General features: G+C 55.8%; 2 protein-coding genes across 8 annotated transcripts in view; one reads left to right on the plus strand and one right to left on the minus strand.

Annotated features, from left to right (window-relative positions):
• Window positions 1–11,874, plus strand: part of CIITA (class II major histocompatibility complex transactivator) — a 46,192-nt gene extending 34,318 nt beyond the window's left edge. For 5 of the 7 annotated variants that reach the window (XM_049638236.1, XM_049638241.1, XM_049638238.1 and 2 more), the window contains 9 exons: window positions 735–893; window positions 1,769–1,840; window positions 4,362–4,442; window positions 5,013–5,105; window positions 6,695–6,781; window positions 9,172–9,255; window positions 9,438–9,521; window positions 10,128–10,234; window positions 11,192–11,874. In XM_049638236.1, coding sequence (XP_049494193.1) covers window positions 735–893; window positions 1,769–1,840; window positions 4,362–4,442; window positions 5,013–5,105; window positions 6,695–6,781; window positions 9,172–9,255; window positions 9,438–9,521; window positions 10,128–10,203 — 736 coding nt within the window. In that variant the 3' untranslated portion in view covers window positions 10,204–10,234; window positions 11,192–11,874. Of the gene's footprint in view, window positions 1–694; window positions 894–1,768; window positions 1,841–4,361; window positions 4,443–5,012; window positions 5,106–6,694; window positions 6,782–9,171; window positions 9,256–9,437; window positions 9,522–10,127; window positions 10,235–11,191 lie in introns of those variants that run through there. The other 2 variants (XM_049638237.1, XM_049638242.1) reach the window with 2 other exon arrangements.
• Window positions 11,875–15,143: 3,269 nt separating this feature from the next.
• Window positions 15,144–27,868, minus strand: DEXI (Dexi homolog). The gene is made up of 2 exons (XM_049638243.1): window positions 26,911–27,868; window positions 15,144–15,821 (listed from the first exon to the last, which is right to left on the minus strand). The coding sequence occupies exon 1, from the start codon at window positions 27,345–27,347 to the stop codon at window positions 27,060–27,062; it is 288 nt and encodes a 95-aa protein (XP_049494200.1). The 5' UTR covers window positions 27,348–27,868; the 3' UTR covers window positions 15,144–15,821; window positions 26,911–27,059.

Consider the following 27,868-nt stretch of genomic DNA (forward strand, 5'->3'; position numbering starts at 1 on the left):
GCACCGTAGCTGGGCAGGGGCAGGGGTGATTCCTTCCATTTTTTTAAGATGAGGACGTCAAGGCTCAGAGAAGGATAGCAGCTCTCCCCAGGTCACACAGCGAGGGAAGAGCAGCCTCTTCCACCACTATTTGGAGGCCTGTCACGTGCCGGGCACGGGGCCACATTTAGAATCCAAGACTGATCTGGGCTCAAATTCATTTTCTTCTCGCTGTCCCCTAATCAAGCCACCATTTTGTCATGGGGAGATCGAGGCCACAGCCACCCCTTGGCCTCCCCCCACCTCCATTCTCTCCTTTTCCATTCTGCTTTCTATTCAAGAACTGACATCTGACCATACTCTATGTAGCCCTTTGATTCCTTAACTTGGCTCATTTAAATCCTTCAGGGATGTGTTTGATCACTTCAGCCTAATCTACAGAGAATCTCTCCCACCAGCTGCCTAAACATACATTACCCAAGCTGTAAGGTCCTAAACCACTGTAGTGGTTCCACCAAGATTTTAGCACGGGGCTTCCTGGTAGCCAAAGCAAAAAGGGAAACAAAACCACTGGGAGAGTTGAGAAAAGGGAGGAATCAATAAGAGCTGGAGTGGTCTTGGGGGGCTTCCTGAAGTAGGGATGCAATTGAGGAACAGAAAGCATCTGAAAGGGTAGGAGGTCCCTTCATGGAGCTGCCCCTCCGTTATGGTCTAGCCCGGTCCTTGTGCCTGGGTCTGAGGCCTTTCCTCCACAGGGCTGCGCTGAGTGACATGGTGGGGCTATGGGAGTCTCTACAGCAGCGTGGGGAGGCCAAGCTGCTCCGGGCGGTGGAGGAGAAGTTCACCATCGAGCCTTTCAAGGCCAAGTCCGTGAAGGATGTGGAAGATCTGGGCAACCTCGTGCAGATCCAGAGGTGAGGAGGAAGAGGCACGAGAGGTGGCTCAGAACATGCAGGTTGAGGACAGACAGGACCCAATATTAACTTGGCCGTTAGTGTTCCTCCTCTCCTTTGGGACATCCCGTGCCCTCCTCCAGGCAGCGGCCACCCCTCCCCGCCCCGGGCGGAGCCTCCAGGACCGATCACGCTGTGTGCCATCCAAAACTTGCCACCACGAACCCCATTCGTTCTCAGCCAAAGCCAGCGAGAGATTCCCTGCTTAGAGTTAAGGAAATGCCTTGTCCTTCTGGTAGCAGAAGTGATATTGATGGCCACCTTTCAAGGCAGCCGGGGCCCAGATCCTTCCCATTTTACGGATGACAGAGCTCTAAGGTCCAGGGGGCAGAGGAAACTTGAGGACAGAACAACGTTTTCTCATTCTGTCCTCATCCATTGTTTGAGCACCTACTACGTGCTGTCTGGGCTGGGTATTGTTAAGTGCTTACCCGGAGGCTCTTTTCCATGAAGCCTGCAGTAATCCCTTCCTAATGTCCTGGTCTGAGGTTTTTTGGTTTTTTTTTTTTTAATGTTTATTTGAGAGAGAGAGAGAAAAGCAGAGAGAGAGGGAGACAGGATCTGAAGCAGGCTCTGTGCTGCCAGCAGAGAGCCCGATGCAGGGCTAGAACTTACGAACCGTGAGGTCATGATCTGAGCGGAAGTCGGCCACTTAACCGCCTCAGCCACCCGGGCGTCCCCCCTGAGGTGTCTCTAACAGGACCACAACAGTCGCGAGGAAGGCAGACCTTCTGGGGAATCTGGGGACACGGGGGCAGGCATCTTGCAATACTTAGGGGCTCAGTGACAGGAGAGAAGCCTGCTGCCCGTTAACATTGCCCGCCCGTTCTCTCCAGGACAAGAAGTTCTTCAGAAGATACGGCTGGAGAACTCCCTGCGGTCCGGGATTTAAAGAAGCTGGAGTTCGCGTAAGCAAAGGAGTGAATCATCTCGGGTCCCCACGAGGTGTCTCATCTAGCATTAGCTGGGCCTGTGCCACCCGGATGGAGATGGGTCCCCCAGATCATTCTTAGCCTCTGGCCTCGCCCCTCTGGACACCAGCATCCAGCATCCGGGGCCTGGCCGGTCAAGGCTGGGGCTGCGGTTTCTCGGGCGTGAAGCTACATGGCCCGTTTACCGGTGAACGTCCTCCTTCCCGTTCATTCACTGGGCAGATATACTCAACTGACCAAGGCTACTGTCCTCGGTGAGGCTGCAGTCTAGTGTAAATAGACAATTATGACCTCCTGCGGTCAGTGGCAGTGACTCAGGGGCTGGGAGTACAGATTTGAGGGGAAGGTCAAAGGGGACTTTGCAGAGAAGGTGACTGAAGGGTTGAAGCTTGAGGACGGAGGAGGAATGAGCCGGGCGGGGAGGCCATGCAGAATGCAGGTATGGTTACTCTCTCCCCATTGTACAGATGAAGACACTGAGGCCTAGAGGGTGTCAACTCTCCGGAGTTACAGAAGTCAGGTCAGTCAGGCTCTTGCCCCAACAGAGGAAGAAGCTAAATTCGTGGGTGATCCTGGTTAGGGATCTATAAGTCACCTCTAATGATTAGGAAGAAATCATTAAATGCCTACAGTGTCCTCAACGCATTTCGTAGGTGATCCGGGAGCTAGTCACTATCTTCCCCCATTTTACAGATGAGGAAACTGAGGCCTAGCGAGGTTAAGCGACTTGCCCAAGGCCCCCGGCTGGTCACCCGCAAGCAGCCCGCTCCTCGTGGTCTCTGCTCCCCCGCGCCCCAGAAAAAGCCAAGCATTTCTTGTTTTGAACAGAGACAAGGTGCCACGTTTGTGCAGACAGCAGTGTTGCTGAAAAGAGGAAATGTATGAAAACAATCACCAAGGGCCCCTTCTGGCTTTGAAGTATTTTCAGCATAAAAAGCCCCTAGTTTGAGGCCGAAACTGTGTTCTGGGGAACAAGAGTTGTGAAGTGGAACGGCCCAGAACCAGGAGACTAGCCACCTGGAGGCCAGAAGCCACGAGAAAGTTCTGAGGAAGGAAGGAAGGAAGGAAAGGCCTATTTCGGGTGTGTGACGGGCAGCCGCGGTGCCAGATAGTACGCAGGCCCCATAAGCCTGGAGATGAGGCCACGGGCTCTGCTGGGGGAGAGGGTTCTTCCCGGATTCGGCCCCCATCTGCTTCCCCACCCTTCAGTTTCCCGGGCCGCCTTCCCTGCTCACTCCACTCCAGCCCTATGAGTCTCCTGGTTGGCTTCCAACCTCACTAGGCACTAACCGGACTCTGGGCCTTTGCACGGCCTCTGTCTTCTGCGCACAATGCCCTTCCCCAGGTATCTGCATGCCCCACGCCCAGACTTTCTCACTTCCTTCTGGTTTCCACTGAGTGAGGCCATTTCACTCCCATGTTTCAAAGTACGATTTCACCCCCCTCACTGCCATACTTTTCTCTGTATTACTTATTGTCTCCCGCACCAGACAATTTACCGATTTCTTTATCTGTCTTGCCCCCCGGACCCCACCCCCAGACTGTCATCTCCATGAGGGCCAGGATTTCTGTCTGTTACATGTCTGTAGACATGTAATCGACATTCGATGCGTGAATTCTGTGATCCTTCCGACAAGCTCTTGAGATGGGGGCTGAATCTGAGGACACAGAGACGGAGGTGAAGGGAGTTGCCCACAAGGCCCCACGGGAGCCAAGTGGTATCGCCCGTAGTTCAAATCAGAATTTGGACTCCTCCCGCCTCATGACCTTTTAGTGACGCTTGCGGTTCCCAGACTGAGATTTCAGTCACCATCTTTTCGTCTTTATCAAGGGCGTTCGTTCAAACAAGCAAAAGTTTTTCTCTAGGAAGGGGCATTTTATGACATTTCAGAATCAAAGGCCGGTCTTCACGTTGGGGACACTTAACCTTGTATTTTAAGAGCAGAACAAAACAGCCCTCTGGCGTCTTTATTTTTCTCATTCCCTGGAGGTCAGGCGTGGACGTTGATCCAGGCTGTGAGACCTTGTGTGGATTAGGTAACCTCTCTGTGCCTCAGTTTCCCCATCTGTAAAACGGGGTTAAGAAGCGCCCTCAGCTCAGAGTCCTTGTGCAGTTGAGATGAAATCTAATCTGAGTGAAGGATCCAGCATGTGCCTGGCACATAATAAGTGCTCCATAAACAGTTTTATTTGTTAGTAAAATGTAATGGCAAATAAGTAAGCCATGTTTTTTCAAGACTGGTGGGTTGTCAGGCCAGAATGTGGGAACCACGTCCGCAGGCCAGGAGCCCAGCTGGCCTCTTGGGGCCTGGGGGGCTTTGGAACAAAAGGGATTGGGTGGCATCTGGTGGGGGTCAGGGGAGGGAAGGCCCTAGGGAGGCAGGAAGGGGAAGAGACCTCAGGTGAGCCTGCCTTCTGTGCCGTTTCCAGCCTACCCTGGGGCCAAATGAAGAGCTATGGCTGTTCCAGGCTCTTACGTCTGCTCTTTGCCTCCTAGGCTGGGCCCCGTCTCAGGCCCCCAGGCTTTTCCCAAGCTGGTGAGGATCCTCGAGGCCTTTTCCTCCCTTCAGCATCTGGAGTGAGTATGGACCCGGGTACCTTCCCTGCAATCTCTGGTTTCAATAACCCCAAACCGTGGCCCTGAGGAAGGTGTGCAAAGAAAGTCTTTCTGTATCTGGCCCTTCCTCCCTCTCTCCTGCTGCCTCCTCAGTATGGCTGGTGGGAATGGCCTGAGGCCCCCACGGAGGGAAGCTATGGATGAGAATCCCCAGTAACAAAACAGTGGAATCCTTTCGTGACCTTTGAGACTCTTCCGTCCCGGATCTCACGTGTGTTCCCACCTTCCCCGTGGGGAGGCGGGGTCGGGGACCATGATCCCCTTGCACGATGGTGATCCCAAGAGGTTAAGGCAGCTGTTAAAGCTCAGGAGGCCTCTGGGGGTGAAGGGGGAGAGGAATGATTCAGTTCCCTGGAGAGTCAGAACCTCATCCCCTTGTTGGCCAGCTGGCGCCCCTGGGGGATGAAGACTGGCTCTCAAAAGTTTGCCTGTGGCGTGTCCAAGGTGGGGGGGTGGGCATGGGAGGGGGCTGCTGGTCATCTGGCCTCCAGACTGCCGGCTGACGGCCCCTCCCTCTGATGCCACCCGCAGCCTGGACTCGCTGAGCGAGAACAAGATTGGCGATGAGGGTGTCGAGCAGCTGTCGGCCACCTTCCCTCGGCTCAAGGCCCTGGAGACCCTCAAGTGAGTGCCGGGGCTGCCCCTCCTGTGGCATTTGGCTTTTGTTTTCTTTCGTGTCCACCCAGCCATGCAATCATTCACTTGCTTCCTGATGCAATCACGCGTGCGCTTGAGCATCGTGCTAATTAGCAAATGCACGGGGCGCCTGGGTGGCTCAGTTGGTTAAGCGTCTGACTTCAGCTCATGATCTTACAGTTCATGAGTTTGAGGCCCGCGTCAGGCTCTGTGCTGAGCCTGCTTCAGATTCTGTGTGTGTGTGTGTGTGTGTGTGTGTGTGTGTGTGTGTGTGTCTGCTCCTCCCCCACTCACACTCTCTCTCTCTCTCAAAAATAAATAAACATTAAAAAAAAAGATTTTAATCAGCAAATGCTGCAGGAGCGCCTACTCTGTGCCTGTGCGGGCACCACTGGAGGGCCTGGAGACCCAGCTTCCCAGCTTTAAACAAAACAATGCCCCTGACCTCAGGGATCTCCTAGTAAACAAGTGAGCAAACAAATAAATCTATAATTATGAAGTGCACAGTGATGAACATAATTAAGACGTAGGGAGAGAAAATGACAGGGAGGAGGGGGCTGGTGAGGGAGGAAAAACGGACTAGGATTTGTCACCAAAACATTACCAAAATAGCAGACCTTTATGTTTTTTAATGTTTATTAGAGAGACAGAGAGAGAGGGTGTGGGGGAGGAGCAGAGAGAGGTGGGGGGACAGAGGATCTGAAGCAGGCTCCACGCAAACAGCAGAGAGCCTGACGTGGGCCTCGAACTCACCAACCATGAGATCACGACCTGAGCTGAAGTTGGATGCTTAACAGACTGAGCCATCCAGGCACCCCATAAATATTTATGAAAAAAACAAACACACTGTCCTGGGTTTCGGGAAGTGGATGGATACAGTGTAGGAGAATCTACATGGTCGTTTATTGAAACTGTCATCAAAGTCTATGCACGCTCTGCCTCATAATCAGGACCCAGGACAGCCGCAGGATTCACTAGGGGATTTCCTTGAATGCAGGGACACTGAGGCATCCTGTCTAATTTATAGGATTCTAGGTAACACTGTGGGGAAGCTGGCTCTCCCTCGCTCCCTGCCTGCCCCCCACCTCCTTCCTTCCCTTCCCGTCCTACCTTTCGTTCCTGTCTTTTCCCCACTTATGTACCGAGCACCTGTTATGTACTTTGCACCGATGTGGGCACAAGGATACAGTCAGGAACAAAACAGACCTGGCAGTAAACAATATGAATACTTATTCACTTACAGTGTGGAGCTGTGGGCCAAAGGGGAAAGGAGGATGGTATCCAATCCTAGAACAGGTGTGTGTGTGTGTGGGGGGGGTGGAGTGTGATCTCTTTCTCGTTGGTTCTCACCCTCGCCTCCCACTCAGCCACAGGACAGAACAGTATCTCTTTATTAAGAGCACGCAATACCCACAGCGCCATTCACAGCCTGTTCCCCACGACCGTCCTCGAGGCAGATGGGCACGTGTTTGCTGCTCCGGGCCACCCTGTGAGGAGGAAACGAGAGTTCCCCGGCTCTACCCCGGGGTGGGTGGGCACAAGTTTGGTGCTAAGCCCTTGCTGTCCCGTCCCCGCAGCTTGTCCCAGAACAACATCACCGATGTGGGCGCCTGCAAGCTCGCTGAGGCCCTGCCCTCGCTGGCTGCATCCCTCCTCAGGCTCAGGTGAGTGGGCACCCCCTCTCCCCCATCGACCAGGCGCTGAGCTGGCAGGCTGGGGGAGGGCTGAGAGCCCCGCTCTGTGCAGGTACAATGCCCAGCACTGGGGCTGGAGGCGGTTCCTGAAGGCTGTTGTGTTGCTTGCCATTGTGGTAGGTGATGGGGGGTTGACCGAAAATCCAGTATGAGCACAGCCCCCTGCAGCTGGGCCACGCCACGACCCCCCAACGAGAGGATAGAAGGTCCTGGGAAAAGAGCATCTGGCAAACTAGACAAGTTGCTTACTCATGCGAGACTGTTGGCTCCTTTGGAAAACGGGTACTATCCCAGTGGCCTATGGAAAGGGCTTGGTTCAGTGCCTGGCTGTGGTGCACCATAGATACTGGTCCTCTTTCCCCAGGGGAGGGCAGGACTGAGCCTTTGCCCAGGGTGCCGGTTTTAGAAGGCAGCCTTGGCTGGCTCTAGTCGCTCACACAGTGCCTGCACCGCCACCTTCTGGTGGGCCTTGGCATAGCACCTCTTGCTCTTTGATGACTTCCCTCCTGGCTCCCTGATGGTCCCAGGACAGATTGGGGGGTGGGGGAGCTTGGACCAGAGCCCCAGTCATTCAGCTCCGTCTCTCTCCTCTCTCCCCAGGCTGGGAGGAGCTTCCTGCTCCTTCCTCAGCCCTCCCCACCCGCCTAAGACGGCCAGAGTCATGTTTCCAAGGGAGATGGTATCTGGTTCATCTAGTTATTGACACATCCATTTGTTATCCTTCCAGCCAGGGTTGCCATGTGCAGCTGTGTGGGTCGTATATTGTGCAACTTGCAGTCTATGGGATCGGCACTTCGTAGAGTTGTGCAGGGCATCTAACTGCCTCTAATATCAACCATGGGTCAGAACTTGTGCTAGGAACTGGAGATTCAGCTATGAACAAAACAGATACGGTTCTTGCCTTCAGGCCTAATAAATTCATGCATTATATTATTCATGCATAATAAATTCATGCATTATTCATGCATAATAAATAAGTAAGCATAGGCACAAATATTTTAAACTAGCGACTCATGCTGGGAAGGAAACAAACAAGGGCCCAAGAGGGTACAATGGGAGTAGTGAATTCACCCAGGAGGTCAGGAGCCCCTTCCCTTTCTGTGGGAGTCGCTCAGGGACAAGCATTCCGGGAGGAGGTAACAGAAGATGCAAAGGCCTTGAGGTGGGAAAGAGTTAGAGCCTTTGCCAGAAGGGCCACTGTGGCTGGCTCCCGGGAATGAGGGACACAGGGTGGGACATGAGGTGGGAGAGGTAGGGGAGGTCAGATTGAGCAGGGAGGCCCTCGTAGGTCAGGAGGGGGCTTTTGGTGGGGCATATCGGGGCAATCTCTGATCTCCCACTTTAAAAGACCTCATCCTTTATGCAATCTAAGATGCCATCCACTGTAAGACCCCATTAAGAGGACAACATGCTGCTAATTAAACATTCATTATCAGACACATCCTGATCTCAACGATCTTCAAATATGAACCTGCATATCTTGGCATCAGTGAAATATGGGAAGAATCCTCTGTCCTTGGGCAGACAGGGAACCTCCTGGGTCCTACGACCCACCCCAGGAAGAAACTGCAAAGCTTCTACCTGTTTCCTCCCCTCGGTACCCGCCAACCTGTGACATCAGGGGACGCTGGAGCTTAGCCTGAATCCACTTTGCTGCAGTATAGACCTGCTGCTTTTTACATGCAGCTTGGCGGTATGGCCCTGAGGCTGAGTCATGGCCAAGTCGTGGCCTTGAAATGAGGACCAAGGCAGACCTGGCTTGTTAAAAAGACGGTTGTTGATGAGGGTACAGCTTATCTCACCAGTGACACCCATCATGTTATTTACCAGCTGGGGATACGCTGCAGAAACCCGAGCTGGCCCTGAGTGTTTCTCTCCCCCACTATCCCCACAGCTAGTCATACCACCCACGGTCACTCATATAATCCTGAGCCCACCCCCCCTCCCCAGCCCCAGACATAGTAATAACCACAGCTAGTATTAAGTTCATTCCACATGCCCGTCCTATTCTGGGTATTGTGCCATCGATAACTCATTTATTCCTCCCCACAATTACTCATGCCTATTTTATGGAGGAGTAAGTTGAGTCACAGAGGAGTTAAGTCATTTGCCAAAGGTCACACAGGCAGCAAGCCCCGAGGCTGGGATTTGAACCTGTGAAGTCTCAGCCAGGAAGCTACTTCGGCTAAAGTCCCGTTGCTTCCCTGGGCTCACTGTGTGACCCCAGAGGAGCAGCCTCCGCTCTCGGGGCCTCAGTTTGCCCCTCTGTAAAATGGGGCCGGAATCCAGCTGGGTGTGGATCCCCCTGGGTCCTGACCTCCCGGCACCCCCGGCCCCTGCCCCGACCTCTGTTTTGGCAGTGTATACAATAACTGCATCTGTGACATGGGAGCCGAAAGCCTGGCGCACGTGCTTCCAGACATGGGGTCCCTCCGGGTGCTGGAGTGAGTATGGACGCCTGGGCAGTGGGTGGCCGGGGTCTGGGGCTTGCGGGGGCAGGGCTGCGGGCTCTCCTGCTGGCACCCTGGGAAGGGCGGGGCTGAGGTCTGGTTGCTGAGAGCGTGGTGGCCTGGGGCTGGATAGCCCCGAATGGGGGCCAGACCCTAGGATGGGTGTCTCTCCCCAGTGTCCAGTATAACAAGTTCACAGCCGCCGGGGCCCAGCAGCTGGCCGCCAGCCTGAGAAAGTGCCCTCACGTGGAGACGCTGGCGTAAGTATCAGCCCGCGGCGGGCAGAGAGCCGCCAGCCCTCCTGTGAGCCCTGAGCTCAAATCCCACTGTGGCCCTCACCAGTGTGGCACCTGGCCTCAGTTTCTTTGTCTGTAAAATGGGAGCGAGAACAATGCTTACCCCCAAGCAGTTTTTTGAGGTTTAAAATAATCTAGGTGTGTAAAGCACTTGGAACAGCGGCTGGTACCTGAAAATGGCCGATGCATTAGGGTGAACGCTGTGAAGGCACTTGTTTTCTATTATTTTGGACCCGGAAAATGTGGCAGTTTGGTTCCAACTTATGTATTGTCTTGTCCCAACGATGTCTGATGTCCAGTGTCGGTACTTTATGCTGTTCCAAGGCACTTCCAGTGCAGAACCACTCCTATCTTCCAAGGTAGATCTTAAGAGACCCACTTTACAGATGAGGAGAGCGAGGCACAGAGAGGCTCACTAACCTTTTTGAGGTTGCACAGCCGAGTCATTAGCAGAGCCAGGTCTAAAGAAAGGGGCCTCAGGGTGGTAGGAGGGAATTGAGGGCTTGCACTGGGGACTCCGGGCCCCCGTCTCTCCTCTAACCCGGCCCCTGCATGCCATGCCCATCGCAGGATGTGGACGCCCACCATCCCGTTTGGCGTCCACGAGCACCTACAGCAGCTAGATTCGCGGATCAGCCTGAAGTGATTTCTGCGATGCCCGGGACAAGGTGACTGAGGTCGGCTTGGCCGGGGAGAGCCGCAGGGGCTGCTGGGGTCAGTGTGATGTCAAGTCCGAGTCCGTAAAAAGTGGGCGGGGGCGGCGGGTGGGAGCTGGACCGTGCGGCATCTGGGGCGTCCCCCTGCGATTGGTGGAGGTGACTTTAAAGGCTTTGGGGACTGGGGCGCCTGGGTGGCTCAGTCGGTTGAGCGTCCGACTTCGGTTCAGGTCGTGATCTCGCCGTCTGTGGGTTCGAGCCCCGCATCGGGCTCTGTGCTGACAGCTCAGAGCCTGAAGCCTCCTTCTGGTTCTGTATCTCCCTCTCTCTCTGCTCTCCCTGACTCATGCTCTCTCTCTGTCTCAGAAATAAATAAACATTAAAAAAAAAAAAAAAGGCTTTGGGGACTCGGGCTCCAGGCGTCCTCCCTGTGGCCAGGCGTGGGAGGTGGGGGCAGGGCGTGGGGGTGGCTGTCCATGGCCCACAGCCCTTAGCTTTGAGAAGAGTTTCTAGATGTCCCCAAGCCACCCTGCTGCTTCAGCCTGCTGGCTGTCCTGCAGTGTCTTCATAGGGCATTTGCTCTACAGGTTTCTGTGCAATGACGGTCCCCTCACTTCTGCGCTCCCCCAACCTGTGATGTCCCCCTCCTCCATCATCTCCACCTCATGCCGTCTTTTTTATTAAACTTTTTTTTTTTTTTTTGAGCGAGAGAGAGAGACAGGGCATGAGCCGGGGAGCGACAGAGAGACAGAGGGAGACACAGAATCTGAACCAGGCTCCAGGCTCCGAGCTGTCAGCACAGAGCCTGACACGGGGTTTGAACTCACGAACTGTGAGATCGTGACCTGAGCCGAAGTCGGCCGCTTAACCGACTGAGCCACCCAGGCGCCACCCCCCCGTCCTGACAGCACTCCATCCTGGGTCAAGCTGCCCCGTCTAAAGCTTTCTGACCTACCCCTTTCTCCTGGCCTCTCATAGCATGTTCTCTGAGGACGCCGACCACGCTGGACCTTGAACTGGTTGTTTGTGGACGCGGTGCTTCTTGGGCCATCGCCCGTGAGTCTCAGCATCCTGGCGCTTGGCCCTACCGGCTCAGGGCCGGCCCCCACCCAGCTCTGGGAAGGCCTTTGGCCTGCTCTGCGTTCGGACCCAGGCCCGGCTCCAGGCTCCTGCGGGGCCCAGGTCGATGCCGGCCCCGACGGACGGGTGCACGACCGGTGGTGACGCAGGCCACCCAGGGGCCCTGAGGCATCCCGCAGGACGCTCCTGGCAGCTGTGGCCGGGCCGGAGTGAGGGATTGAGGCGGCCACATCTCTGCCTCCCCAGGTCCCTGTCCGCCTGGGGAGAAGTCACTTCTCTGCACTGCTCTAACAAGGATGCCGGGTGCTCTCAGGACACGGGCGGCTGGCCCCACCTGCCCATTTCCCTGTGACAGGCGGGGAGTCTGTGGCAACTGCTGTCCGTCTGCTGGACTCACTGTTTTGCACTAACTTTGTCGAGGTCGAAGCTCCGCCCGGCCAGACACACTGGACTTGAGCCGGAAAGAGCTGACGGTGCTCTAATGGTGGGGGGAGGGGAGTGGGCCGGAACCACACCTGCCTCTCGGCCTTCACTTCTTGGGTCATTTTTTCACTACAGTATAAAGGGCCCGTTGCATCTCACAGGCATGTCCACGGCTGGAGTTTCTACCACGATCGCCGTTTTGGGGGGTGCCCGCTGTTCGGTTATCTAAATGCATCACAAACTACCCCAAAATGCAGTGGGTTAAAACAACACACACGTTTACTCTGCTCACACACCTGTTATGTGCGCTGTGCTGGGGGGGGGGGGGGGGCGCCCAACTCGTCTCCGCCCCACTCAGTGTCAGCTGGGGCAGCTTAAAGCCTGGGACTGGCATCATTTGAAGGCCCGGTCACTCCGTGCTGACTGGGGGTCGGGGGGCTGGGGTCTTGGTTCCTCTAAGGAACTGCCAGAGGAGGACCTTTCCACGCGGGCTGCTTTGGACTTCTTCCTAGCACAGTGGCTGTGCTGAAGGGCGATCACCCAAAACCGAAGAGAAAGACAGGGGCAGGGACAGGAACCATGGACCACAGGGAGAAGCATCCTTTTTATAACCCAGACTTGGGAGTCACAAAGCATCACTGCCTCCTTCTTCTTTGTTCGGTAGGACAGGGGCCAGGGTTCTACAACCCCCCACTCCTCGCAGCACCCCCAGCAGAGTCCATGTTGGCCCCAAGTCCTGTCTATTTGGAAAGGATCTTTCTATGGCATCCTGAGCTTTGGTGGACAGTTTGTTACTTGGGGATCAGTAAGTCGAAGCACCATAAGCCTTGCAGAGGGGATGTTTTCCTCTGCTCTATGCTGGGAGCCGTTCCTCAGTCAAGCTGCAATCCTGCCCTGGCCGAGGTGAGCCTGGAAGGGACCAGAAGCTTTGCCCTATCTGCACAGAGCGCTGCCAGCTTGGCTCTTGTTGCTTTTTTGCTGGAGCATGACCCACTTGGTCAGAAGTCCTGATTCAGGATAAGTCTGCTTTCTCCTGGTGGCAGTGGGAGCTGTCTGTTTGGCTATAGTTGCACCAGCCCTGATGCCTGGGTCCCAACTCTCTGTTTCCCAAAGTTGGGGGGGGGGCAGGAGTTAGGAGGGTCAGAGGGATTCGGTCCTTGCAAAGAAGTGGAGGCCTTTTTTCTCGGCCCAGCTGCAAAGGACACCAGGTGTTGTGACCCAGGTTTTTTGGGTTTTTTTTGAGAGAGAGTGTGTGAGTGGGGGAGGGACACAGAGAGAGGAGGACAAAGGATCCGAAGCGGGCTCTGCGCTGACAGCAGGAAGCCCGATGCGGGGTTTGAACTCACGAACTGCGGGATCATGACCTGAGCCAAAGTCGGATGCTCAACCGACTGAGCCACCCAGGTGCCCCCAGGGTTGGGTTTTAAATAGCTGGGGCATCACTCCTCAGGGGGTCCCGGCATTTGGGGATTGCAGGCCACTCATGGGCTCCCGTTTGTATAGCCACAGGGGTGAGCACTGAGCCACCCCCCCACCCCAGTGCAGGCCTCTGCCGGCACCCCTCAGCCGGGTGGGGAGGGCACCATCATACCCACTGCTTTCGGTCTGTTCAGAGATGACACATTCCCATCAGAGGCTGTGATTATTCGTCGTTCGGACTCTTGAATGATAGCTGCCATTTATTAAATGAGCTGATACATGTAAAGTGCTTATCACCGTGCAAGGGATATAGTAAGTGTTCGATAAATATCGGTAATGATCACTTTGTGCCAATACTGTGTGAAACCCTTCCTGCTCAAAGGGACCACGGTCTAGGGCCAGCAGCACAGACCCCCAGAGCTAGACTGCTTGGGCTCAGCGCTCAGCTCACCACTTGTGCAGATTCCTTCTCTGTGCCTCAGTCTCATCATACGAAAAGTGGGCAGTTACAGTATCCCCTTCATGGAGGTTACGCAGAGTTCCAGGGAGCTAATATGCTGACGACAAGAGCTGGCATACAGCTCAATACTTGTTAGCTGTCCCTATTACATAGGAATATGTGTTTTCTTCCTGCGTCTGCCTGGAATGTTCTTCCCGGCCCTTGGGACAACTTCTGACCCTGTAGGACTCCGTTTAAAGGACAGCAGCAACTTAGGAAGGTCTACCAGACCACCCTATTGAATAGATGTCCCTCACTCCCACTCTCCAAATTGGTCTGTCGTTTCTTTTTCATGTTTATTTGTTGTGTTGTCTGCTTTTGTTCTGGGATGTGGGCTTCAGTAGGGCCGGTCACCTGTCTGCTTTGTTCGTTGCTCTGTCCCCTGCACCCAGCAAGGTGCCTGAACATAGTAAGTGCTCACTAAATGTTTGTGGAATGAATGATCCTCACCACTTTGCTTTCTTTGCTTTTTTCATTCCACAAACATGTGCTGAGGGCGTGGTAGCATACTCAATAGAATGCTCAAGGTGCCTGCTCTGGGAAGTCATGTATTTTAGTCAATTAAAAAAAACTCCCCAGGTAGGGCTGTCTGGTGTGATTGGGCGGTCTGTGCACTGCACAAAGGCACCTGGGCACATGGGGGCTGCAAACCATTGTGGGCTCTGCTTGCCAAGCTGTGAGTCCTGATATGGAGCCATGTGAGCCCAGTGGGGACCTTTGTAATCAGCACCAAGTCACGTTATGAGGTACGTAAATTACTGTCCCCATTTCTCAGAAGTGACTTGCCTAAGGCCACACCCCTGTAGAGGAGGGAGTCAGGAGGCAAGCCTGCCTTCCGCTTTCCTTGGGGGAGTGGGTGTCCACAGGCATGGGCACAGCATGCTGGAATCGCTCCCAGAGCGCCACTCGCTGCGTGGGAGAAGGGGCCGGGGCATCCGTCTGGAGTCACGCTGTGCGTTGATGGCCTGATTCCACGTCTACTGCATCTTTTAAATAAATCCTCAGCTTTCCCCTCCGGTCTCTCGCCCCATGAAAGCATCTCCCTTCGCAGGCTCACGTCTCTCCTTGGGTCTCTCAAATATGTCCTGGTCACCTTCCCTGGTGCCCTTTCTCAGAAGCACAGGGAGACAGGGGGCGCTGTAGCTGCCTTTTCCCTGAAGTTCTGCGGGCGGCCTGACCGCCCCCCCTCACCTGTGTCCCCACCCACACAATGCACCAATCCTTGTACCTTGCTTAACACGTGTGCACGTGATGGTGTCTCCTTCCCTCCCCACGCTTGTTCCATCATCCCTAGCACAAGTCTCTGGGTGCGTCTCTGGGATCCGGGCCACCACGCCCCGCAGGCTGGGCCCAGCCTCTCTGCCTGGACTCCCACGCCAGCCCAGCTTGGCCCCAAGCTGGAGAAGCCTGGCCTCTTCTGCCCCTTTGTCAAGCACGGGGTCCTGCATCAGGGCTCCTTTCCCAAATCTCAAAGAGAAAAACCCAAAAATAGGCAGGGCCCCCACAGGCTGGAGTTGGTTGCATACATTTTTTAATTGAAAGAAGTCAGCCTCCTAAGTATTGCTTTTACAGGCTTACCGACATCAAGTATTCATACCGCTCTCATTTGCGAAAACATTTCTGGCCAGCGGAGCAGCGAGGCACCCCCCCGCATGACGGATCAGTCCTGGCAACTTGATGCAGAACGAGCAACTTGAAATGAATAAGTCAAGCCCGACCCTCACCCCCGACACGATCCTTGGCTTCTTTTCCTTCTGACTTACTCCCTGAAATAGTCGCTGCATCTAAGACCAGCCTCGGGGCCAAACCTGGCCAAGCTTTGGGCTCTGCTGGCCTCCAACGGAGCTGGGAGTGGCTTCCGCAGTGGGTCCGCAACTTGAAGCATCCTCTCGGAAGATGAAGTGTGGAGAAGCAGGAGCGGTCGGGGGTGAAGAGCGGGGAGGCAGACTCTGGCTGGGTTCCTGTAAACATCCATCGCCGCAGCGAAGGTCAGAAGCCAAGGCAAGGCCATTTGTGCGACGCTGAGGCGGGGGCGGGGGGGGAGGTCTTCGGACGCCCCTGCCTTTCCCCGGGGACAGGGGTACAGGCCTTCCGGGCCTCGGCTCTCAGTCTCCATCTCTCTGCCCCACCCTCCTGGGTCCGGACAGAAACCTCTCTGTTGGCACGGAGCTCTCGGGGGAAGCAGGCCTAACGAGAAGGGAAAAGGGGTGTTACTGGCACAGAAGCACGGCCCTGCCACCCATTTGGTGGTGTATCTGGGTCCGACCTCCAGGCCCCGGGGGGCGAAAGGCGGGCAGGGAGGCCTTCCCCCATCTCTTGCATTCAGAAACCATCAGAAGTTCCAGATTCGGGCTGGGGGTGTTTTCCTACAACTTTTACTAATACCTTTTTTTTTCCCCCCAGTTTATTTACTTTCGAGAGAGACAGAGCGTGAGTGGGGGAGAGGCAGAGAGACAGGGAGACACAGAATAAGAAGCAGGCTCCGAGCTGTCAGCACAGAGCCCGAAGCGGGTCTCAAACCCACGAACCGTGAGATCATGACCTGAGCCGACGTCGGCCGCTTAACCGACTGAAACCGCCCCCCCCCGCCCCGCCCCCCATTACGATAACTTTGTAACAATAAGTTCGCCTGATTTCTAAGGAGCCTGGACTGGAGAACCAGGGCAGTTTCCCTTTGGAGAGGAAGGACTGTCCACCCTGGGAGGGACGAGGGGGATCGGGACCCGAGGAAAGAGGGCAGCCTGCTCAGGGGTCACCCAGAGCCTGCTGGCCCACTTGAGCCCCAGGGCAGCCGAGCAAGCTCGGGTCGTGGGCGGGGCTTGGCCCCGCCTCCCGCCCCGCCTGGAAAATGCGACGCAGGCTACGGGAAGGCTGCGGCCGGCCATCGCCAAGCTACTCCGCAGCCCCACCGGGCTCGTCCTCCGAGGACATGGCATCATCCTCGCGGCCAGGCCCCTCGGCGGCTCGCCGTTTCCCGGCTCTCCGTTTCCCGTAGCCTCCGCTTTCTGCGTCCGGCTGGGTGGCGGCGTCTCTGCGGCGTCTTCCATTCCCCACCTGCCCTCCTGCCCCAGTTCTGTGCCTCATCTCTGCCGGCTCACTTCTGCAAATGCCGTCACGCATCCGATAGACCTTCTATGCGAAACACGTGACACGGACTGTGGTTCACCGACATGGGAGGTGTAACAATTCTCTGAGGTGGAGGGGGGCGTTCTGGGCCCTGCAGGACGGTTGTCAGCACCCCCCCCGCCCCCGCCCCCCCGAGGTCCCTGACCACTAAATGCCAGTAGCACCCCCCGGCACTGCGACAACTAAAAACGTACCCTTGTCCCGTTCCCAAGGGCCACTGGGGGGAGCAGAACCACCTCCACTGAGAACCATGCATCTCCCCAAGGTTCAGAGACGCCAAGTGACCTGCCTAAGTCACACACCTGTGACAGGCGGAGTTGGCACTGGATGTAACAACAATCACAATCAGTAAAAGCTCAGGAGGTAGCAGCCACCTAAGTGCCACGAGCCCAGGGCGTAGGCTGCGGGTGCCTCGCTTGTTCCCTCCACTCACCCCTCCAGGGCATGCTGACCTGCCTCTTTGCCTGAGGGCTGCCTGGTGTCCCGCAGGCAAAGCCAAGGTCCCCCCACAGCTGCCTTCCAACCGGTGATGGCCAGGAAGGTGGTGAATCAATGCCCCAGCTCCTGCACTCCACAGCTGAGGCGACTGAGCCATATTCACCCCTACATTGGCCCCCAGAGTCCCTGAGCAGGACTGAGCCCAGGCCTGCAGTGGTGACCTACTGGATGACACAACCCTTTCCCAACTCACCGACCCACTCCCTACCAGTAATTCCCAGGATCACCTCCCAAATAAGCGACTTGCCCTTGAATCTTTGTCCCAGGGTCCATTCCTGGGACAGCATGCCCAAGATGGCCCATGGCACACGTCATTTCATTCAGCTCTAACAACTCCCGGAGGGACACACTATTACGATTCCATTTTACAGATGAAGACACTGAGGTTCAGAGACAGTAAGTAACTTGTCTGGAATGCTCAGTTCCCCAGGGCTTCGTGCCCCTGGAGATTTTCAACCCTATGTAATTTCACACATCCTGTGTGCCAGGTCCTGAGCCGGGGGCTGGGGACCCCATGATAAATGCAGTCATGCCTTTGAGACACAATCTTGTGAGCAATTGCAGCCGAAGGTCAAAGACAGGACAGAGCACGGGGACAGATGGAGCACAGAGGCTGGGTGAGGCCATGCATGAAGAACACGCCAGGTGGGGGGCGGGCAGGCTGGCAGTGAGAGCACAGCAGGTCCTAGACCCGTGCCCCACCCCCCCCAGGTTCCTATGGGGTGGGGGAAGGGAGCAAGAAGGCAGGCCTTGGTGGAGGAGGGGGAGGGGCCAAATCTGCAAAGTTTCTGGCGTTCTCTGCCAGATCCTAGAGGCCAGCTGGGAACACACCCTTCCACTGCTCTGAGACCTTCCCTGACTCCCGCTGATGACACAGGCCAAGTCCTCGCGTCCTGGGGCCCCACCCCCCCTCCCCACTGGATCTGGCATGGAGAGGGGAAGCCAGGGGTGTGGCCAGAGCACTGGGGAGCTCAGCTGTCTAGAAAGGTGTCCCTGGCTTCCCCTCCCTCCGAGGGACCTCTGGGGTTCCCTGCGGGGGTGCTCCTGAGAGCAGGGCTCACTCCAGAGCCCTCCAACACCGGGGATCATACTTAAGCCCATTTCAGACTTGTGTGGACAGGATGTCAGAGCACACAGTCACCCCCCGGATGGGGACTCACTCCTCTCCCAATCCTGGTGACTACCACCAGCACCGTGGTCCAGGCAAGCGGCGGTCTGGCTGGCCTGTGTCTCTCACATGGGCTAATCTCCCATCTGAACAGGCCCGGGGCTCCGCAGGCACCGGCTCCAGCTGTATTCACCACGGCTCTGTTTTCACTGTGCTATCTGCAGGGTCACCTATTTATGGCAAATGTTGCTGGGTTTCACTTCTGATAGGAATATACGGGTCCGGTCTTTCCAGGACATCACTTCACTTTAAAAAGAGCTCGTTTAAAGAAAACAGTGACACAAATAACAGTTCAGACGTTACAGCAGCGATTGTTGGTGTCACGTGGGGTGTGAGAGACCCTGATCAGTCAGTCCCACTCATTCCACAAAGGGCCCAGAGAGGGCGGTGACCTGCCCTAAGTCACACAGCAAGTTGAAGACAGCCCAGGTCTGTGTGTCCTCTGGAGGGTGTCCTGAGACCACTCATCTGTGCCACCTGCCGTGGCTGCTAAAGATCCCCTGGTTCCTTAACTTGCAAGTCTGGCCTCACAGCAAGCCCCTCAACGAGAATCTTGAGCATGTCAACGACAGGTGGTAACTCTACCTCGTGCTATGTGCTTTAACGCAGCTCCTAGCTCATTTACGCCTCAGAAGCACCTCAGGAGGTGGGGCCAAGCAGGCTCATCATCCGGAATTTCAGATGGGGCTCAGAGAGGGTTCAGCAATTTGTTCAAGGCCACACAGCTCGCAGAGGGCAGAGCCAGGACTTGAACCTCCCCTCCGCAGTCTGATCTGAGGTTCATTCATCGCCTTCTTGCAGGGCACCCAAAGCCTCAGGCTGAAAGCATCCTGGAGCCTCGGCTTGCAGAATCCAAGGCAGGGCGTTCTCCAACCTTCTAGTATCTTTAGTGCAGGACAGACAGTTCATTGGCCAATGGCTGTTTTTTTTTTTTTTTTTCTTTCTTTCTTTCTGAAGCTGTAACCTTTCATTCCGTGCTACTCCCCGGATCCGGACGGAGGGAGTGGCCAGCTGACTCATTTCTGTCATTAAGAATGACAGTTGGGCACTTGAGCCATTTTAAGAACAATGTGTCAGCTCAATACCTCGGTGGAGAAGCCACCTGGTTTGGCATTTGGCTTAAGTGAGAAAATGGCCCTTGTGTCTTGAGTGGTGCTGGTGGGGCGATGCCCTGGACGTGCTGAAAGGAGATTTCTCTTCTCGATTCAGCCATCCTGCGGGCTTCCTCAGGGGCAGTCAGGGCAAGGCTCATCTGTGGGGATTCGGGCTCTGCCCCCTCCTAGCCGTGTGACCTCAGGCAAATTAACTTAATTTCTCGGGGCCTGTTTATTCATCTGAAACCAGAGGACAGTGCCTACCTCCCTGGAATGTTTGTGGTGAGGCTATGAAATCACATTGGTGTAATGCCTACGATACATAAGGCATTGGTAAGGAGCGGCCCCTCCCCTCCTTCCATCACTTCCCAGCTAGAAAACACACCAGGCAGGTCACCTCTTCCGTGCTGGGGGCCTTCTGAAAACAGTAGCCCTCTCGTCCTCCAAGGACCTCACCTACCGGAAACCCACTGCTCACCAACCAACCAATTAAAGCAGCTACAGACAGATGTCACCCAGAAGCAAAACGCCCTGCGTCTCCGCTGTGGTCTCAGTGACGGGCTGTGCCGCAGAAGGACCTCTGCCTTGTCTGGTCCAAGAGTTCACAGCCGGAAGGGGCTCAGAAAGGAGAAGCCAACTGGGTCCCCGTGTCCCCCAGGGAAGCCAGCGCTCTGGAGAAGCAAGGGTCGGTTTCTCGAACCCAGGTCTGGTTCCCGTGCCAGATGCTGACACTCATCAGTTGTCAGTTTTGTGATGATTCTTGGTCCAAAATGTGTCTCCAGTTGGTTGGTCCTAAGACATGGCAGCTTTTGCCCTCGAGTCTTGCCTAAGAACTGCCTGGAGTATTATTTATTTGGTATTTTAAATCAATGCACTTTAAAAAAAATTTTTTTTTAAAGGAAACTTTATGTCACTCTCATGAATAAAAAACAGTATCATTCGTCACACACTGAAGGCAATGCTAAAAAAAAAAAAATACTATGAAAATGCAACGGTTAGTGCTAGCCAGATACCCCTGGCTTGTGAAGCAGCCTCAGCCTGGTTTCTCTGGTCTAAGGGAAAAGTAGCAGGTGCCCAAGAGTGACAGAGAACGTCAAGGAGGCACTGGGAGCGAGGCTAGGAGGCCCAACTGGCCACCTCATAGCTGGGTATCTGGGCTGAGTCACTGACCATACCCAAGCCTCAGTTTCCCTCCCTGTATAGTGGAGCTAATGAGCCCAGCCCTGCCTGCTTCATGGGTGACGCTTAGGGGAAGCTAGGAGATGTGAGAGAGGCAGCTATTTTCAACCACCCAGCCAAGGCCAGGAAGGAATCCCAGGAATGAAGCCTTCCCCTTGGAGGGGGTGGTGGGGTGGTGATTGGAACCGGAAGTAGGAAGTGGCTCCCAGCCACTCCCAGGCTTGGGAGGGCACTAGCATCGCCTCGACTCACTGGGTGCCTGACCCAGGGCTGCTTCAAAGGCCACCCAAACAGACACATCTTCCTTGGTAATTGGCCCCCAAGAGGAGACAAGGACTGGAGGAAAGGGGAAGGCCCCGGGCTGAGTCCCCTCTGGGTCTGACACACCATCAACACTGTCAGCATCATTCAGGATTTGACTACACGTCCCTTCACACTCTCATCTAATGTGCATGAGCCTTTCCGCAGGTGCGACCACTACCCTATCTTACGGACAGTGGCTGGTCTCCCATAACAAAGAGCAGCCCAGAGGCCCCAGGCCTTTAGCTGGCTTTGGTATGCGGCCAGAGGTTAATGACTTTGGCACTCACTTTTTCATCCATGCCTAGTAATGTTGGTTTTCTGTTTTCAGCGATATAAATAAACATCCCTTTAAAAATAAATTTACATAGGGGCGCCTGGGTGGCTCAGTCAGGTGGGCTTCTGACTTCAGCTCAGGTCATGATCTCATGGCTCACGGGTTCGAGCCCTGTGTTGGGCTCTGTGCTGACAGCTCAGTGCCTGGGGCCTGCTTTGGATTCTGTGTCTCCCTCTCTCTCTGCTCCTCCCCCACTCACGCTGTCTCTCTCACTCTCACAAATAAATAAACATTAAAAATAAATTTAAATAGGGGTGCCTGGGTGACTCAGTTGGTTGAGCGTCCGACTTCAGCTCAGGTCATGATTTCACGGTCCGTGAGTTCGAGCCCCATGTGGCGCCCTGTGCGGACAGCTCAGAGCCTGGAGCCTGCTTCCGATTCTCTGTCTCCCTCTCTCTCTCTGCCCTTCCCCTGCTCATGCTCTGTCTCTCTCTCTCTCTCTCTCTCAAGAATAAACAAACATAAAAAAGTAAATTCACATAAAAAAGTAGATTTTTGAAAGATGAAATACTAAAACTAGTTTGATCACAACGGCAGGTGATAAAGGGAAAAACAAGAACTTTACAGTGGAGAGACCCAGTAGACATCACCTTAGTCCAGAGATCAAAGTTAACATCACCAGTAGTGGGACAGACGTCATGTGTCTCCTGATAACCATACACTCAGAAGGGCACTCACTCACTTCTCCGCGGGGTTCCTGCCAAAAGTGCATCATCTGAACCTAATCTCAAGAGTAAACATCAGATAAACCCAAATTGAGACTTGTGCTCCTCCAAAATGTCAATGTCCTGAAAGATTAAGACAGAATGAGGGGCTGGTTGGGATTGAGGAGGACTCAAAAGACATAACAATTAAGGCCAAGGGTGATCTGGGATGGGATCTGGGACCTCAACTCTGCCTTTCTATTGTGAAAGGGCCACTATTGGGCCAATTGGTGAGATCTGAATAAAGTCACAGACTGAATCTGGTTCATAGGCTCGCAACGGTGTTAAATTCGCCGATGTTGACAACTGTGACTGTGGTCATGGCAGTGAATGTCCTTGAGCTAAGCACACAGCCAGCGAAACATTTAGGGGTAAAGGAACATGAGGTCTGCAATCCGTTTTCAAACGGCTCAGGTGAGTAACTGCACACATACACGTATGTGCACACACACACACACACACACACGCAGGGCAAGCACGTGTTGTGTTCGGGAGCAAATGTGGCAACATGTCAATCAGTGCAACTGGTGACTTTGGGTGGGGACTACAGGGGAGTTCTCTGCACTCTTCTTGAAACTTCTGCCTAATTGGGAAATTACTTCAAGGTAAAGTTTGGTTTAAAAAAAACTCAGCAAAAAGGAGCGACAGGGTCTGTGCAGCAGGCCTGGGAGAGTTGCGAGCGCTATTCCAAGGTCGGGATTTGGGAGCCCCCCACCCCACCCCCGCGAGCCCCTGCAAACCCAGCACTGGGTTGGGGAGCTCAGCTGTCTTCCTCAGCTTTGCTTCCTTGGCTCCTCACCCCTCCCTAATGGGGCCTTCTCCGCCCAGAGGGGCAGCCGGCACCCACGCGTCCCACGGCCAGCGGTCTTCCAGGTGAACCTAGCGGGTGGACAGAGTGGAAAGTCGGCCAGGCCAGGGGTGCACCTGCCTCCCCTTGCCATCAGCACCTGTCTCTTGCCTGGACCACAGCTATCTGGTTTCCCTCCTCTGCTGTGACACTTCTCCTCCCCCCCCCCCCCCCCCCCCCCCAGGAGCTCCACCAGCTGCCTGAGGGATCTCCCGTGACCTGAATCTATTGTCCACGTCCCTGCAGAAATTCTGGGTTTCTGAGCAGGGCACTGACACACCAGCCTGGGTGTTCTGCTCATGGCACAGGCTGCCGACTAGCACGGAGGGGACCAGGGCGGGTAGATCAGAAGGAGCAGCCGTGGCACCCGGTCAGGACCCGGAAGCCAGGAGACCCTGTAATAGGTAGCCCGACGGTCTGGTTACCCGAGCTCCGAATCTGAGCTACACCAGGCCCCAGTGACTGACAGCAACATCCTGTAGGCTCTCCGTTTCCGGTGCAGAGAGGCTCTCTCCCACAGCCCTCCCTCCGTGCCAGAACAGGGACGAATCAATCCAGCTGCCCTGCCTCTGCATCGGAAACGCTGGCATGTGAGGACTCTCCGAAGGCTCCCAGGCCAGCCGCAGGGGCCTTTCTCCTGGGAAGGAGGGAGCTCCTGATTCCCCACTTCCTGCTCCTGGGCAATGATTAACACTCTAGGAAAAGTGCAGCCTCGACTCCACGGGGCCCAGATCTGGTGGCCCTGGGAGACCACAGGCAGTGGGAAAGGTCTCCTGAGGGTCCTGGGCTGGGAAGACAGTGGGGGAATTCTCTTTCAGGAGCCCAGACCCGAACCCACCCAGCGCTCAGGAAGGCAGTCCTCCGTGGCTCACTGGGGGAGGTGAATATTCATGTAGGAGTGCACAGGCAGGTTTATACATTTGCCAAAGCCTAAGCATACACACTTTCCATTACATCTGTTAATGCTAACAGTGGTTAACATGAATATGATCACTGACTGGACACAGGAGGGCCTAGGAGCTTTACATCTATCCCATTTAAACCTCACAATGAGATAGATTTCATTTCCCCCGCTCCTTAGAAGAGAAAACTGACCCACAGAGAGAGACGTGACATGCCCAAGGTCACAGCCCAGAGTGGGATTTGAACCAGGTACGTGCTCCTAATCACAACCCTAATACTGCCTCCTTCAAACAAATGTTTGATGAACGGTATCATGTTCATACACACATAAGAGGAAAAAGAGGAGAGAAAGTGAGTGCACCCCGAGATCCTCCCCAGTCCCTGCTGCCTGGCCAGCCCTCCACCCCCGTCAGTGCTTCTATGACCTTGTCGTGCGTAACATTGAGAATGTGTCCGCGTGAGAATGAGCCAGGAGGAAAGAGATCTGACTACTGATGTTCCTCTGCTTACAGAAAGGGGCCCACAGATGCGGTGCAGTCGGACCATTTTTGGATCTCTCCCAGAGGCTTTTCCTGTTACTGGCCACCCTCCCCTACCCGGGTCTGGGCTTCCCCGGTCCCGGGGCCAAGGCCGCCTAGGCCTGCATTCGGGATTGGGGAAGAAGGACTGCTGTGCGTGACTTCCCCGCTCCATGGGGCTCGAGTATTGCCCCCCAGCCCCAGGCCTTCCTGCCTCCCAGCTTGGGCCCCGCCACTCTGACAGCTTTGCAAGGGTGTCCCTGAGACATGCTTCCTGGTGCTTCTGCTCAAACAGCCTTTGCTGTGAAGTTTGACGAAGCATTTGGGCTTAAGTTTTGGGTTCAGAGCATGCCAATGTTTTCATTTGGAAGGGGAAGTGTTTCTGTTGATGTGGTGAAGAGATAAAATGAGACATTCTTCACCAACTTACGCTGTCTCAAAGTCAAGCGCTTGGCTTGGAGGCAGAGAGTCATCTTAGGCTCTCCAAGGCCTAGCCCTGGGGCCTGGTGGAAGCAGGTGCAAAGGGCCTAGCACCAGGCACGGTGAACGATCAATACTCGGGACGGGTTTTGAATAGAGTCTACAGATTCTAGCTTCGCAAGGTGTTCTCAGTCTGTTTCTCCAAGCCCCCGCCGCCTCCAGCCTGGGCAACTACACACTTCCCAAACGGCTTCCCTGATCCACACTCGCGCCGACGACCCATTCTGCCCACAACTGCCAAAGTCATCTCTTGCTTAAAACCTTCTGCTGGCTTCCCCTTGCTCGTGGCCCTGGCCTCCCAGGTCCTGTAGGGTCTGCCCCCACCTGCCCCACTGACCTCTCCTGGGGCTGCTCTCCAGCCACAGTGGCCTCATTTTGGTGGCGGCACAAACCAGCTCTCCTACCCTACTGCCTGGGCACGAGCCATTGCCTGTGCCCGGATTGGTTTTCCCAGATCTTCAGTCTGGCTCTGTCTACCAACTTAGGGCTAGCTCAAATATGTCATCTCCTGGAAGAGACCTTCTCTGATGCCCCCTTTCTAAAGCAGCCCCTCTCTATTCTGCTTTACTCACTCAACAGACATTTACTGAGTACCTACTAGATGCCAGGCACTTGTTCTAAGGGCTGAACTCAACAAGGATGGCCCAGGTCCTTCCCACATGTCTTAATGGCTCCCAGAAAATCTGATATCTTGCTTGGGAATCTGCTTGTGTCTTCTCTCCCCGTGCCAGGAGGGCCAGGGCTAAGTCTCTCTTGTTCACTGTGTTCACCCACGAGGCACAGTATGTACTCAGTAAATATTTTTCTTCAATCAAAGCATGGATTGATGGATGGATGGCAGGCAGGTAGGTAGGCAGACTGGGTAGGTATGCAAGAGTGGCTGGCACTCTGCCTGGCACCTGGTTCTTGTTAAGGTCGCACTGAGCTCAAGTGAAGCTTTTCTCAAAGAAATGTCACCGTCCATCCCTCAGGGGAGCCCTCAGCCCCCAGCACTACCACCAGTGGGTCCTGCCCCATCCGGCATTCCCTCTGACTATGGTCATCTTGGCAAAGACAGGCGACAAGAGGAGGGGCGTTAACTCGGCTTGCGTGGGGCGAGTGGCATTAGTGTCTGTTTTCTCAAAGGAGCCCTTGCTACCTCGATATCCTCCCTTCGCTGCCACTCGGGTCCTGCGCTTAGTGATACTGCAGCACCGAACAGCGGAGGGGCTCAGCCAAAGAGTGCCTGCGTGTCCTCTCATCCTGTGCAGTCGCCTCTCTTCCTGGCTGGGAGACTGTGGCCAAGCCCTCCTCCTTCCCGGACCTTCATGTTCCTCCCATCGACACACAAGGTGGGGCAGGACACGCAGCTTCCTGGTCGCAGCCCAGCGGCAGAGCTTTAACACCTCAGTGCAAAGATCCTGTGGCCCCTACTCCTCCTTGAGATCTTGCAAACCCCGTAGGCGGAGCCAGCCCCAGCTTGCCTAGTCTGCAAAAGCAACCTTCAAAACTGGCAGCCCTGGCAGATCCAAGCTGCAGTACTGCCCGGCACCCTGAAACCCGACTCCCGAACAACAGCAAACCCAAGGCCAAAAGGAAGTGCAGACTTTGCTGAAGGAGGTTTCACCTCCTACGCCCTCGGCCCTGAGCCCTTGCTCTCAAGTCCCCACCCAGTCCCCGAAAGGGCTACGGGACAAAGGTGGTCGTGCCCAGCATGTTAGCTCTTCTGACACTCCAAGTCTTTATCCTTCCGGGACTATGGGAATTCCGGAAAAACCAAGGTCACCATCAAGCCAGATGGAGGCAGAGGCAGAGGCGAGGTGCTGACAGATCTGCCTCAAAGGGATCTGGGTGCAAAGGCTTTTCCACAAGCTGTGGCAGTAGGTACCGTGGCTAACCCAACACCATTCAGGCTCAGCCTCCCTTCCCCTCAACGACTGTCACCTTCACCAGGGAAAGCTTTGCAGCCCCAACTAAGGGCCTAACAGGGGTCTGGCCATTCCTGGCATCTTAAATAGACCTCCAGGAGGTGGATGGAGGAATCCCAAGCTTGGGGGAAGGGTGTGTGTCCGGTGTGGAGATGCCACCCTCTTCTTCGCCAGCGCCCCAACCCATCCTCATCTGGCGCAGAAAGGGCACTTACAGGTCTTGGAGGCCAGAGAGGGCCTCGTCCTGGGGGTCCCATCCCTGGCCAAACGATGCCCCCAACCAGCAGCGGCGGCAGGATTTGGGCGGCCGGTCCAGGCCGAGGGTTGCGGGTCGTTGGGGGGGAGGGGAGGATGGTAGCCAAGCCTACTCCAAGTAACCATCGAAGACATCGAGCTCCGAGTCGGCATCGTAGAGGCCCGAACCGGGGTCGGAGAGCACGCCGAGGTCCACGAGCGCCTGGTCCATGTCCTCGGGCAGGAAGACGAGGCCCACATTGAGGACAATGTACTCCATGAGGAAGGCGTAGTATAGGATCAGCACATTGACGAAAAACAGGCCCACGTAGAACATAGAGGGCAGCAGCGACGGCGGCACGTAGGGGACCAGGGGGCCCAGCGCGTCCAGGTGGGCCGCGACCCGGGCGCCGGGCATGCAGGGGGCGGCGAGGGCGGCGGCGGCCCGGCGATCCCAGCGATCTCAGCCGCTGCGGCGCCCGGGCGGCCGGCAAGGGGGCAGCTCAGCCATGCAGGGACGCCCCGGGGGCTCGACCGAGGCGGCGCTGGGCCCCGGCGGTGCCCCCGCCGGTGTGCCGCGGCCCCTGCAGACGCTCCCTGGCCCCTGAAAAGCGCCCGGCGGGGTCCACGCACCCCCAGATGTGCCCACACGACCCTCTCGATCCTCCCGGCAGCCAGGGAGGCCCCCCTGAGGTGCCCGGCGGCTGCCCGGCTCCTCCGACGCGCCCCGCTCGCGCTCACTGGCCCTCCAAGAGCAGGCGGGGGCCCCACCGCAGCTCAGCGACGAGGGCCAGTCCCGGCGGCTGTCTCTTCAGCCCCGCCCGGCAGATCCTCGCGCCCCCTCCGCGGCCCCGCAGGCCCAGCACCCATGGCTGCGGCCGCCGCGTCGCCCTCCTGGTCGCGTTCCGAGCACCGCCTCCCAAGCGGCCCCGCGCTCAT

The sequence above is a fragment of the Panthera uncia genome, chromosome E3 (genome assembly GCF_023721935.1).
Source record: "Panthera uncia isolate 11264 chromosome E3, Puncia_PCG_1.0, whole genome shotgun sequence".
Lineage (NCBI taxonomy): Eukaryota > Metazoa > Chordata > Mammalia > Carnivora > Felidae > Panthera > Panthera uncia.

What these genes read in the sequence shown, in the direction of transcription:
- DEXI (XM_049638243.1), bottom strand. Translation starts at nt 27,347, where the DNA reads ATGCCCGGCGCCCGGGTCGCGGCCCACCTGGACGCGCTGGGCCCCCTG.